This window comes from Ascaphus truei, chromosome 4, assembly GCF_040206685.1.
Source record: "Ascaphus truei isolate aAscTru1 chromosome 4, aAscTru1.hap1, whole genome shotgun sequence".
NCBI lineage: Eukaryota > Metazoa > Chordata > Amphibia > Anura > Ascaphidae > Ascaphus > Ascaphus truei.
This window is the reverse complement of record NC_134486.1, coordinates 343188781-343211891: the sequence shown is the minus strand read 5'-3', so window position 1 is coordinate 343211891 and position 23111 is coordinate 343188781. Positions and strand designations below refer to the sequence as shown.

The following is a 23111-nucleotide window of genomic DNA, read 5'->3' as shown; positions in this document are numbered from 1 at the left end:
CAACTGGTTGAATGTTAATACTGGAGCCTGGCAAGCAGCAGGCCCTCTATTTATTACAAACGTATTTAAATTTAGGTGACTCCGGTCAATGATCACCATATTTTCTCTACGCGTTGTGTGCGTGCATGTGCACATGTATGTGTATGTATATGGGTGTGTGGGTGGGTGTATCTTCAAACAGCGCCTGATTCATTATTGATGCCAGTAGAAAAAATATTAAATATATCCTCATGCAACTAGTTCAGGTAGGCTTTAAAAAAAATAAAATAATATGTATTGGGGATTGAAACATGCTTTTTATTGCAGGTGTTTGTGGTATGAAGATCACATAGAATAAACACTTCTACATCATTTGTGTAAGTATCAGGCAGGGAGGCTAGTAAAGTGCTCAATTTCTTCCCCCTCCTAGGAGAGGACATCTCAGATGTGTAAGTAGCACACACTGCTTTTCACAAGTCTTTCCTGTATGAAACGTACTAGATCCTGGGTCTGCAATTGGTGCCAAGTGCACCTTCTGTCCAACAGAGCCCATTTCTTTCTGAAAGAAGGACGGGATGTAACCAGCAACCCGTCCACTGCCTCCTGTGTGCCCTGAAAGGAGACCAGAAAGACAATGATGATGTTTGCAGTAGGTTATTTTAATGACTCAAAGCCACACAGAAGTACATGCAAATGCAAACGTTGTATTTAGTTGTTACATAACCAAGATCTCAGAGTGATTTATAAAGGAAATAATAAAACACAGCCGTACTCTAAACAATTTTAAGCCGTAGGGCACCTAACGTCCGAGTACCTAGTAAAACGTATAGAAAACACCAGCAGCAAAGAACAAAGCCCAAAATATTCTACATCAGAACATAACCCCTCACACTAGCGAAGGGCTTATATTCCGCATTTTAGATAGTGTTATATAGCATTAGTGTAAATATGTCTATATATTAAGGGATTTATTTTTTATATTGTTCTATTTGTTCAACAATCTTTTAAAAGGACCCTCCTTTCATCTTCTACAATCATTTCACAGACTTGTTTTAATTCACTACCCACCAATTGTGGGTCTATATGCAGTAGAAATATTTCACACCATCACCTACTCTCCTGTTTTCTTAAATGTCTGCATCCAGTTCAATGTTTTAACCCAAGGGTGGGCAACTAGAGTCCTCAATGGCCACCAACAAGTCAGGTTTTCAGGATATCACTGCTTCAGCACAGGTTTGCTGGATTGCGCCACCTGTGCTCAAGCAGGGATATCCTGAAAACCGGACCTGTTTGTGGCATTTAAGGACTGGATTTGCCCGCAACTGTTTAACCCCTTTACAGAGCAATCAAACTGGCTGGATTGAATACAAAGGTTTGACCTTTCAATGGCGACTTCAATTCTGCACCAGTAAGTTTGCTGCCAGATTTTATGCTTGCGAAAGTCAAACTACCAATTGGGTACAATTTTCTTCATCACATCTTACTGCATCGATCAAACAGGGTGCATTAACACTCAATGAAATACTACATAAAAGATCTTAAAGCAATTCATTTATTTTCCCTTCTCTCTGTAAATAAAGAACATTTTTCCGTTGAGCAGTCTCAATAATGTGTTTTTTCTGCTCTTAGTCGACCCTGGGACAAAGACGCGCTCAATGCTACATCCAATACGACAAATCATTTAGAACATTACTGTGTATTTTTATCTATATTCTTTCTTCATAAATATGGGTCACTTAGTTAAATTCTTTCGCCTACATATTTTAAGCCTGCAACCACGTCACAGTAAACAGATGATTTCAGTAGGTCCTACACTACCAATATTATACGGTCTTATGTATTTCTTTCACTGCATAGAGAGAAGAGGAAACTAAATACTGCAGCCAACAGCATGGGGTGCATGACATATGCTGTGCCTAAAGGGTTAAAATGCAAGAAGCACTACATGGGCTATGTATGAGCTACAATCCAGTTAAAACCTGTTAACTTAGTCCGTTCTCAAAGAACAGAAGAAGGCAGAGCACCTTGAAGGGAAGGTAGGTTCTTGAAGGCAAACACATAACAGGAGCTGACCCCCCCCCCCCCCACCCCCTCCTCCTCCTCATCTCCCCAAATGTGTTTACTATGGCTACAAACTAATGTTGAAAAACGCAACATATTTTAAAATAGAGGCATTATCTTTTTCTTTTTTTAAGAGAAGTATGGGGATGCTGACCTAATACTGTCCTGGGGAGGGAGACAGAGGGAGATATATATTTTTAATATATTCATTTGTTATACTGTATATAGCTCTAGAAAAAAGTCACAGACTTTGACATGAACAGTGTATGAGATTCTCAGTGGAAGGAGAATACAGTGAAGGATTTGAAGTGTACTGGGAATAGACACAAGGAAACCCTAAAATAGAGATAGAATTACTGGGACTGAATAGATGGGTCAAAATCTTTACCAGTCATCCATACTTATGTTTTTACATATAAAAGTGGGTCTTACCTGAAAGTCTACTACATGTTCCTCCTGCCAGTCCTAAAGGCTTGAGGGGCTGGTTAGGATTTGGCCAGGGGTAGGAGGCGTTTGTAGAATCATTGACTGGATTGTGGCTAGGGCTATTCTTGATGCTAAGCCCTGTGGAAACATGAAATATGCAAAATGTGTAAACACACAAACTACTATAGTCAGTCATACAGGTAAGTTTATCATGTGCAAAAAAAAAAAATAAGTTATGAAGAAGGGCTTATGCACCTATTACTTCAATGCAGAAGCTTCTGATAGAAACGACTGCCACCAGGCAGGACGTCACATGGATATTTTGAAGCCTTTTTATAATGGATCTGTTTTTTTACCTGCTGGCTCGCCCGCCAGTAAAGGTGCAATCCCAGTCAGCAGATTGTGTAATGTTTGCGGCTGCCTTTTAATTTACGGTCAGCACTGTTGACCCATTCCCAACACAAGTGTCAAACGCAAAATCTAAATTAGGACTATTTTGAGTCTTAATTTTTTTACTATTAATAAAAAAAAAAGGGGGGATTCAAGTCTCTGACCAAGAGAGACCATTATTATAATCCTCTTAGTGCTTCAATTATACAATTGCAAAGCACTCCCTCTCTCTCTAAAACTTTTCAGAAAATCATTTCATACAAAATCAGAGCTTTTTTTAAAACTAGAAAGCACAAATCTTTGGATTGCAACGTGGACAAAATATCAGTACAGTAGTAGAAGAGTATAAAAAAAAATAAAAATAAAAACTAATAATCCCTTTGCAGCTTAGCAGGTTCTCCCATACACACCCCCAGGAAAGAGGTAGCTTTTCTAGTTAATCTGGGGAGGAGGAAGGACTATTGCAAATTCTCAATGGCTCAATTATATAAACGTTTCCCCTCCTTCCCCAGAAGCAGCCATGGCGTACAGGCACCGACTGAACACAATGACACAGAGTGATGCAGGGGAGCCTGGATCACATCCCGGTGTCCGTTCCTTGTTACCGTGGGCACGTCACTGTCTCCCTGTGCCTCAGGCACGAAAAAACAGGCTGGGAGCTCTACAGGGAACTCTGTACAGTGCTGCGTACATGGTCAATGCTATACAATGGGAGGAAAAAAAAATAAACTTGTGTAACGTGAGTTAGCTCTGCATGTTTATGGTGGTGCAGGGGATAATGGAGTTGAATGATTGTTGTACTGACCAGGTAAATACCTGGAGTGCTTCAGGTAATGCTGTTTAGCTGCGGACGTCCTCCTGGATGCCCCATTGTCCTGTCGGGAGAATGACGTGTGCGCAGGTCTAGTCGTGCCACTATCTGTGGGCTTCAGATCCACAATGCTCTCAATGCTGCTCAAAGAGAAGAGCAATCTTAAAACAAAGAAGAGGAAGTGCGTACTAGTGAAGGCATTTGGGTGTTATTCATAAAACTGTGATCACTGGTAGTTTTCGAGCAAAAATGCCAGAAAGGTAATTGAAGTTTCTGTTTGACATTGTCCCAATCAACAATATTGCAGTTTAATAAATAACCCGCATTGCCTCAAATGGGAGTAGAGATCTGCAAACTTTTTGCCCAACTTCACCAAACATTGCAAAATATACCCATTTTTCTTTGCGAAAAAAGTTCCCAAAAAAATTTAAATACAGCATTAAAAGACCATGTGCATTGCAATTTTGAATAATTTTACTTAAATGACTAAATAAGGCACACCACCATGAACTTGTGCATTTGGAAGAGAACGTTAACAGATACACACAAATACAATATAATTAGGTCTCGGTACACTGGCAAAGGAGGGGTGTTTGCCATTGTGGCTGCAGGAACAGACTTAAGTGGGACCCTAGAGAAAAACTCTAGGAGCTCCCACAAAAACAGAAGAAGCTGTACTTGAGTCCAGCAGATTTCTAGTTTGAAAAGGGAGGTTTAACCAACATCAGCATCATCTCCAGGTCAGGATAAAGAGGTCACATCACAGTGCACCAGGTTGTCCAGAAAGCACTGCATGTTGCCGGCACCACTCAAAGTAACTGAGTAGCTATGTCAGAGTAAGCACACGTTACTAGTGTGAGCGAGAGGGAAGACTTTTTTTTCTGAATGTGTTTATCAACCTATGGATGTGCACGGGCACCAGAACTACTGGTGAGGTTAGGGTTAGGATCAGAGACTTGTTCTTCAGTAAAACATGCAGGAGAGGACACATAAGACTGAGGTTGAGGGAGATGCATTTGCAAGACAGACAATATTTCAAGGGAACCACCCAATATGCCTCAAGAAGAACATTTTCTACCAGTGTATTCTGCCCATGATCAAATCTATGTGAAACTTGGACCCTAAATGCCAAGATAATTCAGAAAACGTAAAGAAGTATGGAGAATGTATGCTGGGTATTACCCAGAGACAGGAAAAAGAATGAATGGGTCCAAAACCAAACAAGTCTGTGACATCACAAGGGTGAAGAAATTAAAATGGCAGTGGGCTGAACATATCGCAAGAAGGAATGAGCTTCGTTGGTCAAAGATGGCACACAACTGGATTCAAAGAGATTAAAAGACCAAGACGACAAAAAGTAAGATGGGAGGATAAAATCTGAAAATTTGTTGGAGCAACGGGGAAGAGAGGGGATGCAACCGCAGTACCTGGAAGATCACTTGGGAGGTCTCCATCCAGCAGTGGTTCGACAGGGCCTGAAGATTACATACTGTATATGTATGGTTTTGTGGGGGCCCAAACAAGCTAGCATTTAACCTGCCAGCAACAAACTTTATGTTGGTTCAGTGGCTTGGCTGGCTTGTCCAGTGTATGTCCCAAGTGTTCCCAGGTGAAAAACTCATACATGTACAGAGCACTGTTATGTTGCCGGCAGCTGCAGGATCTTGAGAGAAATTAATAAACTAAATAGAAACCAGTTGTGCTGATTTGCATATGTGACCCGTAACATGGTACACAATGGTTTTGTATGCATGCCTATGCAACAGTAAGGGAAAAAATTGAAAATATAAATTTCATGAAGAACATGGCATAAGAAGGCCTGCATCATACACAAGGCCAAGGCCCCGCTGCACGCGCCATTGCCGGTGGCGCATGCAAGTCACTGCACCGCAATCTGCAGTAAACTTTTTTCGGGGTGGGGGAGGCGGGGCCATCACACTTTCTGTGCCAGGGGTTGTGTCATGCAAAATAAAGCAGGGAGAATAACTTTGCATTGAAATAAATTTGGCCTGCTTCAATACAGCATTGAGATTAAAGTAATAGTCTTCTTGTTACTTGAAGACATCAACTCTCACATGTCAAGAGTCAGAACATACAACTTGGTGAGTCAAAATCTACACACCCCCCCCTGGTCTAGACACTTTAACCGCATCAGCCTGAATACTCAGAAGAACAAAGATCCTCTTCCCAAACTGGCACCTAGATACCTATTGTACCAAATATAATTTGCTTTTACAGTATTCAGTATTCTGATAACAGCAAAAGTAATAATAGAACAACAGGTTTTTTTCCACTTCATTGTAATGTTTGGAAAGCATAAGCAACAGAGAAAGGTAATGGGATTGGTTCCCTTGCATACAACGTGACGCGTCAGCGCTTCTGATCACCAGAGCCTTATAGCTCCGGCCGGCTGACGCGTCACAGCACGTAGTGAGCCACGTCGGAAGGAGGCAGCGGGGACCACCAGACTGGAGGTAAGGGGCTGGTGGTCCGCGCGTCCACCGACCGCAGCGGGTCCTCAGCCTAAGCCAGCCCAATATAGCCTAAAAAAGTTGTTTGGAAAAAGGAACAGGATGAATGGTAGCCAGTAGTATGCAGCCAAGGGACAAGGTAGGCAGGCAGAGAGAAATATGATGAGAGAGGGGGGGGAATTGTACAGCATTATAAGCTGACCATTTACCACCACCCCTCCCCCCCAAATAAACATTTTAGTATATTTGTGCTAGGTATACTACAACTCAGGAAGGATCCAACGCTCCACGGTTTTTTTAATAAAGTAAATTTATTGTGCCACACAACGTTTCGACCAATAGGTCTTTCCCAAGTGACTAGCACTAGAGAAAGACCTTTGGTCGAAACGTTGTGTGGCACAATAAATTTACTTTATTTAAAAAACCGTGAAGTGTTGGATCCTTCCTTCCTGAGTATTGCCTTGGAATATACCTGACAGGTACCTCCTTTAAACAGCAGCACCGGTAAACTGTATGTATTTATTCATTGTGGAGTGCAGCATAACCCCTTTTAAATTACATAGGTATACTACAACGTCATGTCCAATAAGCGAGCAAGCGGCGTGAGAATTTGTATGTTGGAGAATCAGAATTGAGCAAGGTATTGAATAACATACTAAACCAACATTCAAAAAATTGATGGTGCATCCTACCAGAGTACTACGGCTGCTGCTTCAGTGCCTGCGGTGTTAAGCTTCTAATTTGCCCGAAAAAAACCCCCTTCGGTTTCATAGGAGAGTCAGTACAACCTCTCGTCCCTGCCGAGTCTCCCATTAATATTTACTTCATTAAACAAAACACAGCCCAATAAAAAACAAAAACTTGAAGTCGCTGAACTACATTGCCGCTGCTGAAAAATGCGAAACGGCTACATCTAGGCAAGTTCCCAAGAAATGTAGGCTCTACAATGGTGTTTGAAAATGTAATATTTCACATCTGAGTGGGTGCTCCCTGGAATGGATGGATATAGATATATACATATATATATATATATATATATATATATATATATTAAACACAAACAAAATACCTGCAACAGACTAATAGTATTGGGTGCTATTAAACAGATGTAAAATTAAATAAAATCACTTCTGACGGTGCTTAGGGCTAAAAATATAGGAAACAAGAAACAAAACAGTTGCCCAAAAGAAAGCACTCTAGCATATTCAAAAAGTATACATTTTATTATTGCAACATCTAAAAATACACACAACGTGTATTTAAATTAGCTGAGGTCTTTCTTTGTCCTGCAGTTCTGCGGAGTGATATTTTGGCTCTAATCAAGTTACTCTGTATATATTTTGTTTTTATTCAAGTCCTTTCAGAATACTATAACTGTCTGCTTTGTTACATATTGGGTGGTATTATAGATGCTTCCTTATATGTATATGCATTTCGAATTACAGACCATAACATGAACCCCAATACAAGATTTATATTCAAAACGGAATCATTTCCATCACTCCGAATCTTGGATTATTGTATATTTGTATATCCATTGTTCCGAAGATCTATCATTGTTTGTTAAATCTAATGGCCGTTTTCACAATGTTTCCCTCCAGTGATCACATATCAATTAGGATTCTACAATTCAACTGTTTCGCCGGCTCCTGATTGGTGCAGCATCCAGCCAATCGGGCTTAAATATACAGTTCATGGACACAGCCTTTAGGCTGGAGCACACACCGCGCTACACGACGTGCACGCTCTTTCGTGCGCGCGTTCGTCACCGACCCCGGACGGCCAATGGTAGTGTTCATTGTTGAAACTACCATTGGCTGCAAAGCACGGCGTCGTTGCCTCTGCTGTAGCTGGAGTCTTTCAAAACTGTAATTCCAGGCTGCAGCAGCGTGACGTCAGTTTCAGCAGCCAATCCATGTCCAGGCGTTTTCATCGATTGGCTGCTGAAATTGGGGCAGGGGACGGGACTACAGCAAATGATTAAAGCAATAACAGAAACACTAGAAAATCACTGATTGCAATGTCTCTCAAAAAGGGTCAAAGTTTAACTTTGAAACTTTGTATGTTGAGTTTCTCTCACCGGTGTGAGCAAGGGCAACGGTGAACTGATAACATGGAAATGAGATGTGTACATGAGGGAGGAGACATAACACTCAGAGCTGCAACAATACAATAAAGATCTCTAATAGAGGTGTCACCACTTGCTCACACCCCCGGTCCCCGCTGCTCACACTCCCCGGTCCCCGCTGCTCACACTCCCCGGTCCCCGCTGCTCACATTCCCCGGTCCCCGCTGCTCACACTCCCAGGTCCCCGCTGCTCACATTCCCCGGTCCCCGCTGCTCACACTCCCCGGTCCCCGGTCCCCGCTGCTCACACTCCCCGGTCCCCGCTGCTCACACTCCCCGGTCCCCGCTGCTCACACTCCCCGGTCCCCGCTGCTCACACTCCCCGGTCCCCGCTGCTCACACTCCCCGGTCCCCGCTGCTCACACTCCCCGGTCCCCGCTGCTCACACTCCCCTGTCCCCGCTGCTCACACTCCCCGGCTTCCTGCTCCCTCAGGGTAGGAGGCTGAGCGCGTCACGTGGGGGCATGGTGGGTCGGTTCATCCCGTCTGCTGGGGATGATCACACATCGCCCAGCAGACGGAGGCGCGCGCACGCAGCGTCGCAAAGCCACAAGTGTGCTCCAGCCCTTAGAGAAAGCCTCGTACTTAGCGAAACGGCCGTCGGGTTAGTGTGCTAGTATGCGGAGGTGCCCCCCAGCTGCCTGCTGATTGTTTCCTGCGCTCCGTGGATTTAGTGATGTTTGGCTAATTATCACTGCTTTTTTTAATCTCAGCGGTGCCCGGTTTTCTGTGCATCACGAGACGGGCTCTTTGCTGTCCTTTTGGCATCCCTTGCATTACAGCAGCTTTACCTGGACGCTCTGGACAAGCTATTCAAGCGTGCCTGCAGTAGGGCGATTGCCATGGGACTTGTGCTTCAAGTTACAAGCGGATAAGTAACTGCTTTATTGAGCCATCCCAATTATATGATTAAACGGACTACTATTCATCCACTTTAGAGAGCTAACCCCAGACTTAATATATTAGTGTGTTAATTCTGTTTGTGTACCTTTATATCACAGTCATCACCTCAATATACTATTCTTCTAATTTGTGATATATTTGTTTTGATGTTATGTTATTGGGGGATGTCATGTTTACACCAATAAAAAAACACACACACACACACACACACACACACACACACACACACACACACACACACACACACACACACACACACACGTCAGAGGGTAAGGTGAAAATTATTTTTCACCTTATACCGCGGGAACAGGAGTTAGATTTTACATTTATGAGTGTCTACATCTGTTACTTATGTATTTTGTATTGAAGACTGGATACGAAGTATTTGTAGATTACTCTATTATCAGGCAGTCAGTTTGGGTACTTAGGTTTTTTTTTCCTCAGCCGATTTTAATACGTGTGTGTATTTTTAGATGTTGCAATAATAAAATTGATACTTTTTGGATATGCTAGAGTGCTTTTTTTTGTGTGTGTTAATAAAAAAATGAAAACAAACTTGACATTGTTACAAATTTTAAGAAATAAAACATCCAATTCCAGCCTGAATGGAGTCAATGAACCCACTTTACCTACAAAGAGCCTCATCGCTTGGTCTTCTCTTTTCATTGATCTCAGTTCTGGTAACTGAAGAATGTAAATGAAGGTCGTCCAAGTCGTCCCATTCATCAGAGCCCTTCAGTGCTCTGGTAATGTGTCCCCATCGCCTCCGGTTCTTGGGGTTAAGATCCCCATTTGTGCTCTCTGAATTAGATGTTCCTTTCTGCAGTCACAAATAAATACCGTGCTTTACAAAACGGTCATAAAGATGCATTATGCAACATGGTAAAATTATAAACAGGATGGGGAGGGGGGGGGGGGGCATGTACTGAAGCTAAAGTTTAATATACGACTGAAAAAGCCTTTCAGCAGAGGCAATAAGGGAAAATACTTTCATGGAATACAAGCACTTAAAGAAGCAATATGGGCTTCATTTAAAAACAAACACAAAAAAATATATATATATATATATAATATATATAATATATAATAATTCTTACATGTTTGAAGCACTTTGTCTCCATTGCTGAAATGTGTTCATTGCAGCTCCGAGACCCCCTGCTTCCAGAGATACTTACCTCCGCAGGGGTGGCGGTATCTCTTCCGTTTAAATGTCCCGGTCACGCAGGCCAAAATGAAGCCGCAGCAGATGCGTCACAGCTCCCTATTGGCCCTCGGGACATTTAAACGCCGCCATTATTTTAGGCACACAGTTTCTCTGAAAGCGGAGATACTGGCACCCTCTATGGGAGGTAAGTACCTCTGGAAGCAGGGGGATCCCCAGAGCTGAAATTAACAGTTCAGCTCCAAAGACCCCCTGCTTCAATCCTGTAGTTATAAAAACATTTTTAAAAAAATAATAAAAATGAAACCCGTATTGCTGCTGTAAGCAGCCTAGCGCGTCTTGGATATTCTGTGACATTTGTTGTTGTGATTTTACATTGTTTTCTGTAATCTGTAGGATGCAGATTTCATGCCGCGTTTTACTCCCTATAACCCATTTTAAAGGATTTCATGGACAGCACATACTGTACCTCCGGAAATACAAAAAACAGCTACTGAACACTGGTTTATTCTACATTAATCCCCCTCAGCTTTCACTTTAATTAAGGGAAGATGCATAATTCCAAGATAGCAAATGCAGAGATGGGACACTCATCATGCTCAAAAAAACAATGAGGACTAGATGTTAGATTTACTGGAGTAATATTATTAATAATGTAATCATCTGAGTTTTTGGATGACAAGTAATGTAAGAATAACATCACTTGCCCTCTAGGCGAGTCTGGTTTCAATATGAGCATTAGCAAACATTCCGTCTCAGGCTTCAAAATATAGGCAATATATAGACTCTTTAGTATTTCTATAAATACATTTCTAACAAGAGTAAAAACTTGGTGCAGAAAATAAAACACAAGCAGTGTCAAACTGGGGCACCAGGAACCCACAGCAGAACAGAAAGTAAAAAAGGTATCATGGGGATTGCACTCACGCATGTGTACACAGGCTCAAATACCCCTTCATTACTGTATACAACTACCCATTCTTGAATGCACTCGGGTCCATACACATACATATGATTGATGGAGAAAATCGAGCCATGCATACACTTACATTAACTGCCTCTTCCCTGCAGCTGCACTCAGACATGCCATTGTAGAGGCTGCCTTAAATTGATGCCACAATTTTTGTTATATCCAACCCCAAAATATGTTCGGCATGAACAGTGTTCGACAAATTGTAAAAAAAAGTCGCTTGCCCGAAAAAAAAGGCACTCATCGCCGCCCCCCCCCTCCCCTCCCCCAAATGTAACCCCCCTCCCACTGTCGAGTGCTTACCGGTAAGGTCTCGACAGCAGGCAAAATGCAGTCGCCTCTGGCGGGGGGGGGGGGGGGGGGGGGAGGGGGAGGACGAGTGCATTTGTCGAGCCCTAGTCATGAAAATAAATGACACTCGCCAGTACCCCTACTTCTGTCTAACTTCTGATGCAGTAGTTTTTATGAATTTAACAAAGGGTAGGTGTGGCCTTCTTGCTACTTACGTGCTGATGAGCCTTGGTAATTAGCGCAGGCAAAGTGGGCTGGCCCACTTTATCCTTCGTTTGAGGGTTATTAGCGGAATCTGCTAATGAGGCACTCATTTTGAAAGGTTGTCCATTTGGCTGGCCCTGCTGGAAGGCTCTAGAGGACAGCCGGGGTTGATGTTTCGGTGGGGGGTGGGCAGGGGGCACAGGTTTGATAAGTAGCGGGACTTGCTTCTCATGAAGTTCTTTCTGCTGTTTTGTTAACTCTTTTACTCGCTGAGTTGTTCCAAGAGCCTGGCCCACGTGGAAGCAGGGGTAGCGGAGAGCCTGAAATAGAGGAATTGTTATGGCTGATCTGACATGATTATTTCTGGATATTATATTTGCATGTCCACACCCAGAAACTAAATATGTGCATTTAAAACACAGTATGATATTATATTGGAGTAGCTTCAGAAACCTGTACAAGACCTGTATATGAGTCCTGTTTGTGTCTCTACAGATTGTTGGAGAAATCCTTCCACCTCCTGGTGGAAGTGGGTTTGAACAGTGCAACATTTTGTCAACTTTAACGACACAGCGAGTAATACACAAACTGAACATTTCTTCTATGCAGCCATCTGCCAATTCTATTTTCCCATCCTCTAATGGTTGCACTATAGTTTATTTTCATGGAGGTTACAAATGTAACGCCCTAAAACACTATGGAAGTTTAAATTTGGCGACCCAAGGTGACGTAGAGGTCCTAAGAGACCCAGACATTGGTGGTGGCATGCAGGTTGTAATACTTTTGATGGCACGAACATGTAAGCTCTTCACAGGTGAAGGACAATTTCGTCTATGAAACACACATGTTAAAACACTAAAAGGCATCAAAATCTACAAGGAATATAGACTTCTTCATGACCAATATGACTACAAGAACTTTGAACTACATAATATCAGCATGGACTGACCATGGTATTACAAACAATATTTCTGTACGTCCGTCTCTCATTGTTTCTGTTAGATGACATGTTATGCCAGTTAATTCAGAGTGTCATTGTACTGCCTGAATATTTTATGGTGTGCAAATAAGTCCTTTTTGGGATTTATTTCAGGTAGTATAGTGGTGGGGCATTTATAAACCTATGTTACGATACAGGTATTTTTGGTACGGGACAGTTTTTTTTACTCCAGTGTATGTTCATCATGCAAAGCAACCACAGGCTTTAAACCTCTGCAATGACGTTCAAAAGAATGCAATAAGTGATGGTATGTTGTATACAGTTTTCGTAACACAAGGCCCTCGAGATATCAGTTATAGAGATTAATGAACGAGTTTAACCACTGAAGGATTTTATTTCCTTTTTCTTTAAAGCGCCCTCAATGTTGGACACACACCGTCAACAAATATAAAATATCATGGTGGAATCATCTTATAGTCATCTCCGGAAATAGTGCACCCCTCCGTGTATAAAGCACGACACAACAAACTTCCTTTTCATTAATGTCAAACAAACTTGTTACCCATTCAGGAGATAATCCCATTTGTGTGTCTTGTTTATTCCCTGCTGATAAGCCAAACAATATTATAATGTCATTGCATGTGCCCGGATCCATAAAACACAGATGCGCCACATAGGTGCATACACTACTGATTGACTTACTGGCAGACACTGAAGTTGCAGGCAACCGTTTTGTGTAACGTAAAAACCCACAAGGGACAAAAATGTACTTCTCTCTGGGAATGGGTGCGTGTCCTGGGAAAATAACCAGTGGGTTTCCAAACTTTTCTCTTCGCAGACAAATTCAATGGTAATAAATTGTGTAGAAAGAACATATTTGAGTATGTCATGGGTGCAGACCTGTGAATCACTAATCTGACTCCCGAGCTCGGCAACGCCTTGTGTAGCACTATGACCGTTCTGCCAAGAACGCAGTGCTTCGGTGGAGGAGAAGTCATTTCTTCTACTTAAGTATTCGAGGCCATTCAAGTGTGTGTGTACACAGTAATCTAAAAGTATAAAATAACATATATAAAAAGAACAAAACTAAGGGGAGTGCTAGAAAAAATATAAAAACAAGCAAAAAATAAAAAACATGGACTGCAGGGGAGAGACGCCTGAATTGAGCTGTATAGCTTGTAGGGACCCCTGGTGGTCCAGAGGCCACAGGCTGTGAGCCTTCTCTTTCATGTGGAGCTCATCACTTACCTGAACAGCAGTAGGCCGCTTCTTTGGATCCCACTGCAGCATGTCTCGCATTATCTGGATCCCATCACCGCTTGCATTGGGAACTAAGGTCTTTAAGTTGTTAGGTACACACTGGGGCCAGCGAAAGCTCATTGCACTGGCCAACTGGTAGCCCTCAGGCCAATCAGTCTAGATAGGGAAAAAAAAACTATATGATTGAGATAATTCCACGAAAGAATTTAGAAACGAAAATAGATTTAATGCATCTGCAGAGGGAAATTACGGTGAATAATGTAATAAAAGTCCATGGACTCTTAAGATTTTAAAATGTTGCTGAATTAGTAATCAAGGTTGTCATTTCCATGTGGCTTGTGTATTCTACTGTAACCCATGGCTCCACCCATGGCACCCGATTTTTCAGGGCATCTCAGGAGTGAAACACTGCACAAAATATAGAAAACTGAATAAAAAGCCAGGGAACAACAATTCCAAATGGGAGCAAAGGACATCAGGTTGCAATTTTATCTGCCTTAAAAAGTGTTGTATAAAAGTGATGCATAAACTAAACAAATCAGCAAATGAAACTAGGCAATCCTACGGATATCTGTCATGTGTGTGCACCTCGTACCTTCTTTGGCGTCCCCAGGATCTGGCAAATTTTGAATATTGTGTCGATTTCGCTGGAGCCTGGGAAGAGAGGCCTGAGTGTGTAAACTTCTGCCATGATACAGCCGACCGCCCACATATCAATAGGAGAGTTATAGTTGGTAGATCTTAGAAGAACCTCAGGGGCTCTATACCTGTGGTCACAGCAAAAAGGTACAGATTTTAACCCATGTCAGAAAGTCACACCCATGACCTGCTCTGGCGGTCCACTGAACGTGTGGTCAAGCCACCTCCCTGACTGTAAGAAGGTTTTAGTCTCACTAGTATATCGAATAATGGCATCAACTACAAAAGTTTCAACATTTAAGGTCTATCACGAGTTCCACTGCAAAACATTGGAAGCGGCCTAGTATTTATATGTTGTTTTGGTGCAATCCCTAAATAAAGCACTATGTATTGTATTATTCAGTGGCATTTTATCTTGTGCTTTTTGGAGTGAAGCTTTTAAGCCTACATTTGAAAAGAGCTACAAAAACAAAACTCATACACTGCTAGACCAAATGTTATATGCTCTCACTTTATTGCACATACAATGTAGGATGACCAGTGGATCTGTGTCATTAAGAATGTATCACCTTCAACAAGTGATAATGAAAGCAGTATGAATGCTACATTACAGTGCTCTTCAACTAGCTCTCCACAGAGACCGAATCACAGACGTTTAGTTTGGGGGAACAGGGGAGGTAGAAAAAAAATATATATAATTTTAGTTGCATTTAACAAGATTTACAAACCTTAAGAATAAAATAGAACATTTTACAGACATCTCATCCGTTTTAGATTTTTATTATCATATCTTACAGGCTGTAAAACGGCGAGCAGCTGGTCGATGGACCACTTGGAGAACCTTTGGGTCACCATTTGAAGAGTCCTTATATATTTTAAATGGTTTTTGTTCTTGTGCTGTTTGGAAGGAACACTTTGATCTTCTGTTTGCAAAGATACTAACTCCTACACGTCTAGAGGGACAAGCAACACTTTGCAATGGCAGAACAGGGACCAGTCATATTTTACATTATGGAATAAAAAAACCATTAAACAAAAAAGATGTTACATGGTTGAGTGATTTCACATGAGATGTAATATGTTGCACCAGGTTTAATGAGGTTAAGTACTTTTACATATTTTATTACATTTTTATTGATTATGTATTAGCCATGAATGCTTGTTTTAAACAAGATAAGCATACCATCTGGTTGACACGTAATCTGTGTAAGGTGGTCTTGATCTGGTTTCTCGAGCTAGTCCAAAGTCTGCAATTTTCACAAGTTCTGGTCCCATGCAAAGGAGGTTTTCAGGTTTTAAGTCCCTGTGAAAGAACCCTGAAAGCCCAACAGAATACAGAACACCTGAGCATCATCACAGAAGCCTATGTACTCATACTCCTTTCATTCCTTTTATACGTCCTTCGTTACTCCTCTACACCTCGTTATACTCCAATTTACATTGTTATAACAAACAGCTCATGGAGATATTCTCTTGCTCCAAAATGTAAATCACTTGAAATAACCTCCGATCTGTAGCTTGCAATTTATAACTCCGATAAATACACAACTCCTGCAGGTGATTTATAAAGGGGAAAAAATCCAAATGATAAAATACCTTAGTATAGGATTGGTTAAAAGTTCATTTAAAGCAAAGATCCTTCCAAGACTCTCATAACAAACACACAAGATATACACACACACACCAAATCAATCAAAGGGAGGAATGGCAACAAATTGTTTACCACAAACTTTTATTATGGAACCCCTAACATTAAGATAAGTAATATGATAGGCAAACAATGTTTTTAGAAGGTACACTAAAATTAACAAATGTTGTGTTTTTTTAAAAGTAGAGCATCAGGAATTTATTCCACTTTATGATTTCATACCCCTGCTACTTCAAATCAGACCAAAACACTGATTTATCAGCCCATGCTGGTGGTATATCAGCCATGCGATAGAAAAGAAAGGCTATTTGCGTATTGTTTTAGTCCAAGAAGTAATTCATATTGGGGAATGGTGGAAAATAATGTAAATCAACCACAAACTATATGCACACGACAAGAGTAGAATGTGCTATACAGTATTTGTGGAAGAGGTTCAGAAAGTAAGCTGCTGTGCTCTGGCTCGAGTTTAGCACATAAGTGTTCCTGCCAGCCAGCATTGTAAGTTGAAGACGCACTTGTATTATTTTGACCACCACACCATGTTGTGTATGAAAATTGTAAGCTCTTTGAACATGAGCATTGTTCATAACATAACCAGTTTCTCAACCCTCAGCCCACAAGCAGCTTCTATTTGTGTGATCCAGTCGCTACGACAGTCCTTCCCTTTACCAACAGTTACCAAAACTGGCCACAAACTGGGAAAACAACATTGTACATTTACAGACATACTGTAGCTGGAAATTCCCATTTAAAATGTAATATAGAATCTATAAATGATTAACAATTCCCTAAAATCACCTCATAACTTGGTATGCTTTGCGGACCCCTTCTGGTTAGTCTGAGGCACCCTTGCTCGCGTAGCGGACATTTAAATCTAGGTGTAGTCGCTAAAAAAAAAAAAAAGTTGCGCACCACTGCTCTACAACAAAAGACAGGGGAGCCCAATGCTACATCCAATTGACAAAACATATATGGTAATAAGTATAAAGTTAAATACTTCAATAATAATAATTTTCTTGGTTATTTAGTTAAACCCTTTGGCCAAAGCGTCATATGCCTGCATGCCAACATCACGGTATAACCAAATTTGCAGGTCCTAACGCTACACTGTGAACCCTTCCTTTACCTCTATGAGGGGAAACAATAATAGTAGGTCCTGTTCATACAGCAAAATAAGAGAACCTCCCAAGTTACAAAGGTGGGGAGGGTGAGCTCTGGGAGGAGGGGCCGCCAAGCTACAAACACCTGTTGCTTGTCAGAAATTGATTAACACACACATTCCCAGTAAGCTGAAACCCCAATACCCACCACATCTCTCTCTCTATATCTAGATTTTTTTTTTAATGTGTCAAAAGGACTGCTACTAAGCATGACAAATGTACAACAAAGACAAGGGAGACCAATGCTACACCCAATGACATTCTATAGCACCGCATACATTATCTACAAAAAAAAAGTAACAAATCATGTCATTTCTGCCCGTTTTTGTTATGAACACGTTTTGTATCCCAACATGGTGGCCATGTGTGATGGTAATAGCGGTTACGGTGCAGTAACCCCCCTTTGTTTTCACACCCAGTGTACCAATTCTTTTATTTTCCAACTTAAAATGTCACTTTAAGGCAAAGTAATTTATTTTAGAAAGCCTCAAACCCTCCATAATTTTAGTTAAAAAAAATCTTGCTTAAATCCTTCCAAGATAAAGTCTAAACACAGTGCTGCCGCAAAGTTGAATAAATGGGGGGTTTTTTTCACTGAATTTTTTAAAACAATCAGATATGGTCAAAAAATAGAAAAATGATTAGATATGACCATACCGTATTTGTGTATAAAAGCAAGCCCTTGAAGAATCTGATACATGATATTCCTGGTTGTAGATTCTGGAAACAATTTGTTCCTATGAGGAAACATTAAAATAAAAGTTTTACTGAATTGAATATTTTAATATCTGACCACCCATATCAACATTCACGACACTACAACAGATCGCTCCTGTCACTACAGTATGTCAGCCTCACTATGGTCCCTGAGAAACTGTACACAAATTCATCCAATATGTATATATAAATTTAAAAAAAAAAAGTGTCCAAAACTAAGATATCTACCTGGAAAATAAAAAAACTATTCTGACATAGCTGGAATGATTCCTTATTTTCCAGTTAAATGCGACAATTAACACTGAGAAATAACACTCTGGTGTGGAGGACTAACAAGTCATGAGGAGCCGCAGACATCTCAAACTGAGACACCAGTGGCGATGATAGTTGGCATGCGAGGGCTCGTACACACCGATCTTTCATCAGCTGGTAGAGATTTTCCTTCATGTATTCAAAGACAAAGTAAAGGTGATCATTTTCTCGGATGACTTCTTTCAGTTTGACGACATTGGCATGGTTTAACTTCTTCAGTGACTAGAAAAGCAATGCAGAGAGAGAGAGAGAGAGATGGTAATGAACGTTTTGTTTTTACTGTAAACCAGCTTGGTACAGTGGCATCTGGACCACCAATAAAATAAAGATTTTAGTGGTAGTCCCCTTCTAAATTAACGCTCTCCTGCTGTCTAACTTTTAATCACCATCAGCCAGTGATCACGGTTCAAGGTCAAAGTTTATATCCCAGATCCGTATTTTTCTAGGGTAGCTCCCCATATATTTTTTTTTTATTAGCTTTACTGATCTAACTGCACAAACACACGTCTCAAATAATGGTGCTCTAATCTAATGAACGCTCTTCACAATCTGGTCTATGCCCCTTATAGCCCATTCATTTCCATGGGACATAAGGGGTCTTACAGCACCACTTTGTAATAATGGCCCCAATCTGTCTACACGGCCTCTTACTCCCTCTCCCGATAATAGTGGGCATTAAAATGGATTTAAAGGTCTTATATATGCTTTTCCCACCGGGAAGGGGTTTCAGAATCAGAGAGGTTATGTTCCAAAGTAAAAATAAATCAGGGAATTTGTTAATAGCAATAAATATCACAAAGTACTTACACTGATGAATCTAGCTTAATGAAAAGCCTCTTTAACTAGACGGAAATAAAATCAATAGATTAAAACTGGTGTGTGTGTGTGTGTGTGTGTGTGTGTGTGTGTGTGTGTGTGTGTGTGTGTGTGTGTGTGTGTGTGTGTGTGTGGGCATTATAGGTAAAATAAATCATTAGTGTGGGGGCCCCCACTAAATGATCTTGGTAACTGTACATTAAAGTTCTTTCAGAAATATCAATGGCACCTAGATCCAAACACACAGAAAAAAGTTCCATGCGGAATTTACCTTAACCTCTCGGAGGCTCATACATTCATCCCAGGAGTAAAACTTCCTTTTCATTCTAGCACATAGAAAGAAAAAACATTAATACATAGCATTCCCATCTCCGATTTCATATTATATTATTAGAGTAGAGTAATAACATTATTAACAATGTCAGGGGGAAAAAAAAAAAAAAAAAAGCGCCGGTTAAATATATAAATATATATATATATATATATATATATATATATATATATATATATATATATATATATATATATATATATATATATATATATATAACTTAAAATTTATTTATGGTGAAGTGATATTTGACAATGAGGAATTCAAGAGCAAGTTTATTTGGTCATATTTGAAACGCGTTGCTGGCAGCCAAGTAATAAACTAAAAAAACAGGAGACAGCGGGGACATGATTGGGAAGAAAGTTAAGTACATAAAAACATCCCGGGCACAGTAAAACCCCTGCATTAAAGGAACCGTGGCATATATTCTGAAATAGTGCATCATATGCCACACTTGTTTCATCATCTAAGATATGTTTAGCAGCCCAAAATAAATACAGGCATACCCCGCATTAACGTACGCAATGGGTCCAGAGCATGTATGTAAAGCGAAAATGTCCTTAAAGTGAAGCACTACCTTTCTTCCACTTATCGATGCATGTACTGTACTGTAATCGTCATATACGTGCATAATTGATGTAAATAACGTATTCGTAACAGGCTCTATAGTCTCCCCGCTTGCGCACAGCTTCGGTGCAGGTATTGCTGTTCAGGACGTGCCGATAGGCGCATGCGCAAGCTGGCGTTTGCCTATTGGGCGATTATGTCTGTACTCGCGAGTGTACTTAACGTGAGTGTCCTTAAATCGGGGTATGCCTGTAAACATACATATATATATTTTTTTGAAGCGGCAGAATGTAACTAGAAGATTGCTGTTTCAATGACTCAATTTGCCAATCTTTAAGAAAATCACAATGGTGCCGGATTTCTCGTTTTCCTGCAGTGTGTATTCATCCACAACTGAAAGCTTGAATAATGTTGCAGTGTAGTGTGTAACCTGGTTAAAAAAGGAACGTAAAACACTTTGTACTCAACAAAATATTTTTGGACCGAGTTTATATCTACCAGTTAATTCCAGATCCCCAGTTTGAGCGGGACCTGGGCTGGTCTTCAGATCTTACTCGTAGAACAACAGAGTAGCAAATGGCGATACAAAACCAGAGCCAGGATTCACTAAACTCCAATAAGGGGCGTTGGAGTTGATGCTGCATTAGCTGCCATTCAAGTCAATGGCGGATAAATCTGGAATGAGCTGCAATGTCCCTTATCTGAGGTTAGTGAATCTCCGCCTGTGACTGGGCTATCAGACGGCTGACCACTGGTGTTTTAGACCACACGGTATTTTAGTGCGGTGAATCAAACCATTAATTGGAAACATTTTTCCGACTCCAATGGCTCATTTCGGTTCCTCCTGCAAAACACATCATGCCCGTTGCTTATGGATACCAAGACAGGTATGAAAGTGTCAACAGAAAACTACCCCACCCTCTTCCATGGTTTCTTGGTGCACCAATTGCTCTTTAAGTGCTTTGCTACATGAAACATAAGTAGTGTTCCCTGACTAAACAAACAATGAGCCCTGCTCAAGAGAAATAGAGCAATGAATCCCACTGACTTTAACACTCATTGCCCATATAAATTACAATGGAACAAAGGGACCCAGTATGAAGAACTTATTACACCCGAGTTAGCACAGAGAGTTCAGTTAACGTGTGCAGTCCTACTTGCAGCAAAGCAGAAGAACGCAATCTGTGTTGCTCATGTTTTTTAGATTGGATATGTACATTTGTTATACAGTGCCGGAAAGTGAATATTGCCACACATTGTAGTAATGCGACTTAGAAATGTGTGTGGCAAACAAACTATTTTTCAGAACTGCATGTGATACCGGATGGAAATGCATTTTCTTTTATCTAGTACTATAGGTCTAAACATGGAAGTAAATATATGTGAGGCTTCACTCAATACACGGTCTAGGACATTTGGCCACTGCCGTTTCACCACAACCAAATCTCCGTCGCTGCCTCGCCCCGCTACCTGTCGTTGCCGGCCGCTAGGGTCAATGTATAAACCTCCTACCCTAACCGCTGAAACCCCTCAAATTAACCCCCTACCCTAACCAGTAACACTTACCTTAGAAGCGGCCGGCGGTGGAGGGCCTGTCTGCGGCTGAACTCCGGTTGGCCATTTGGTCACAGCAAAACGGCCGCAACCAAACGTCCCATTCCGCTGAATACATGATTGCTGTCAAGGATACACCTGCCAATCACTGACTGAAAACTACATGCATCTGTTATGTGAAATAAAAGGGGAATGGCAACTTTGCAGATTGGAGCATTCCGATTGTTCCTGTGACATTGACCAATCTACAGTTCTAACCAGAAGAAAGAGACCTAGGAGTCAACCTACTTTTTAATGGCGACCAGCTCTCCTGACTCCACACTCCTTCCCAGGAGGACCGAGCCGTAGGTGCCATCGCCAAGCTGTTTGATTGTTGTATACCGGTTCATGGTGACCGATCCAGGACACGAGGAACATCTCAAAAGGATGGGGGTGTCCGTCTACTGGCAATTTTTCTTCTGCATAAAGCCCAAGTGTACGAAGCAGCACACACTGCAAGTGCCCAGATGGGGTGGGGGAGCGGACACAGTCATATTCCACGTGCAGTCAACCTGTCAAACACTGGATGCAATAAACAGTACAATTAAATCCAACATCACTGAATAGTTAATGCAACATAACAGTGCAGACAACATTGACGCTCTAAACAGGCTTCAAAAAAAGGGGGGCTCTCAGGTTGCTAGTTTGGTGATGTTTAAGGTGCATGAAGTTCCAGGTACAATAGACAGCAATTTAAATTTCACAGACGTTCCAACTCTTCATGGAGGACACGATACAGAGCTACCGACTTATCCCGCCCCGGAGATACAAAACTTAGAAGCCAGACGGGAATTTTAGCAGCCAGGGAACCACACAACCCACACACTTCAGCACTGGACACCTTGATCAAGGACATGGATGTAACCACTGCGTTTAGTGGGGAGGGGAGGCAGAGGGTATTTCCTATTGCAAAACACTCTACCTGTTTTTTTTTTAAACTTTAACCCTAAATATTTATCATCCCTTCCAGAAGATGGCGCTCCTTGGCTGACCCACGCCTTCATGCAGCCATCCCCAACCCACCCTCCTGGTTTTCCGCTAGCCAGGCCCCCCTGCCCCGTCTCCTTTTATCCCTCCTGGTCAGTCTCTTACCCCAGCAGACTCCATCATCTATCAGTCCTCACTCTGCTGCAGAGTCAGAGTTTGAAGCTGCAGGTTTTAAAGGGGCCTGATGAGCCCTGCACACATTCTCCAAGTAAAGAGCGGCTGTGCATGCTGGTAACTGAACTGAAGGGAAACCACGCACCTGCATCCTGATCGGAGGCAAAGCTGTCATGGCTCTGCTCTCTGAAGTGGAGCCCCACATTGTCATGTGTAGCACTATGCAAGGCA

General features: G+C 41.5%; 1 protein-coding gene across 2 annotated transcripts in view; it reads right to left on the bottom strand.

Moving 5' to 3' along the window:
- CILK1 (ciliogenesis associated kinase 1) overlaps positions 1 to 23111 on the bottom strand; it is a 46997-nt gene that overhangs the window by 5923 nt on the left and 17963 nt on the right. Inside the window, exons 2-13 of one of the 2 annotated variants that reach the window (XM_075598184.1) lie at positions 22029 to 22301; positions 19560 to 19614; positions 18573 to 18694; positions 18101 to 18180; positions 15819 to 15951; positions 14592 to 14763; positions 13985 to 14152; positions 11808 to 12116; positions 9799 to 9989; positions 3662 to 3807; positions 2473 to 2604; positions 478 to 591 (exon numbers count right to left, since the gene is read on the bottom strand). In XM_075598184.1, coding sequence (XP_075454299.1) covers positions 478 to 591; positions 2473 to 2604; positions 3662 to 3807; positions 9799 to 9989; positions 11808 to 12116; positions 13985 to 14152; positions 14592 to 14763; positions 15819 to 15951; positions 18101 to 18180; positions 18573 to 18694; positions 19560 to 19614; positions 22029 to 22129 — 1723 coding nt within the window. In that variant the 5' untranslated portion in view covers positions 22130 to 22301. The remainder of the gene's footprint in view (positions 1 to 477; positions 592 to 2472; positions 2605 to 3661; positions 3808 to 9798; positions 9990 to 11807; positions 12117 to 13984; positions 14153 to 14591; positions 14764 to 15818; positions 15952 to 18100; positions 18181 to 18572; positions 18695 to 19559; positions 19615 to 22028; positions 22302 to 23111) is intronic. The other variant, XM_075598185.1, reaches the window with a different exon arrangement.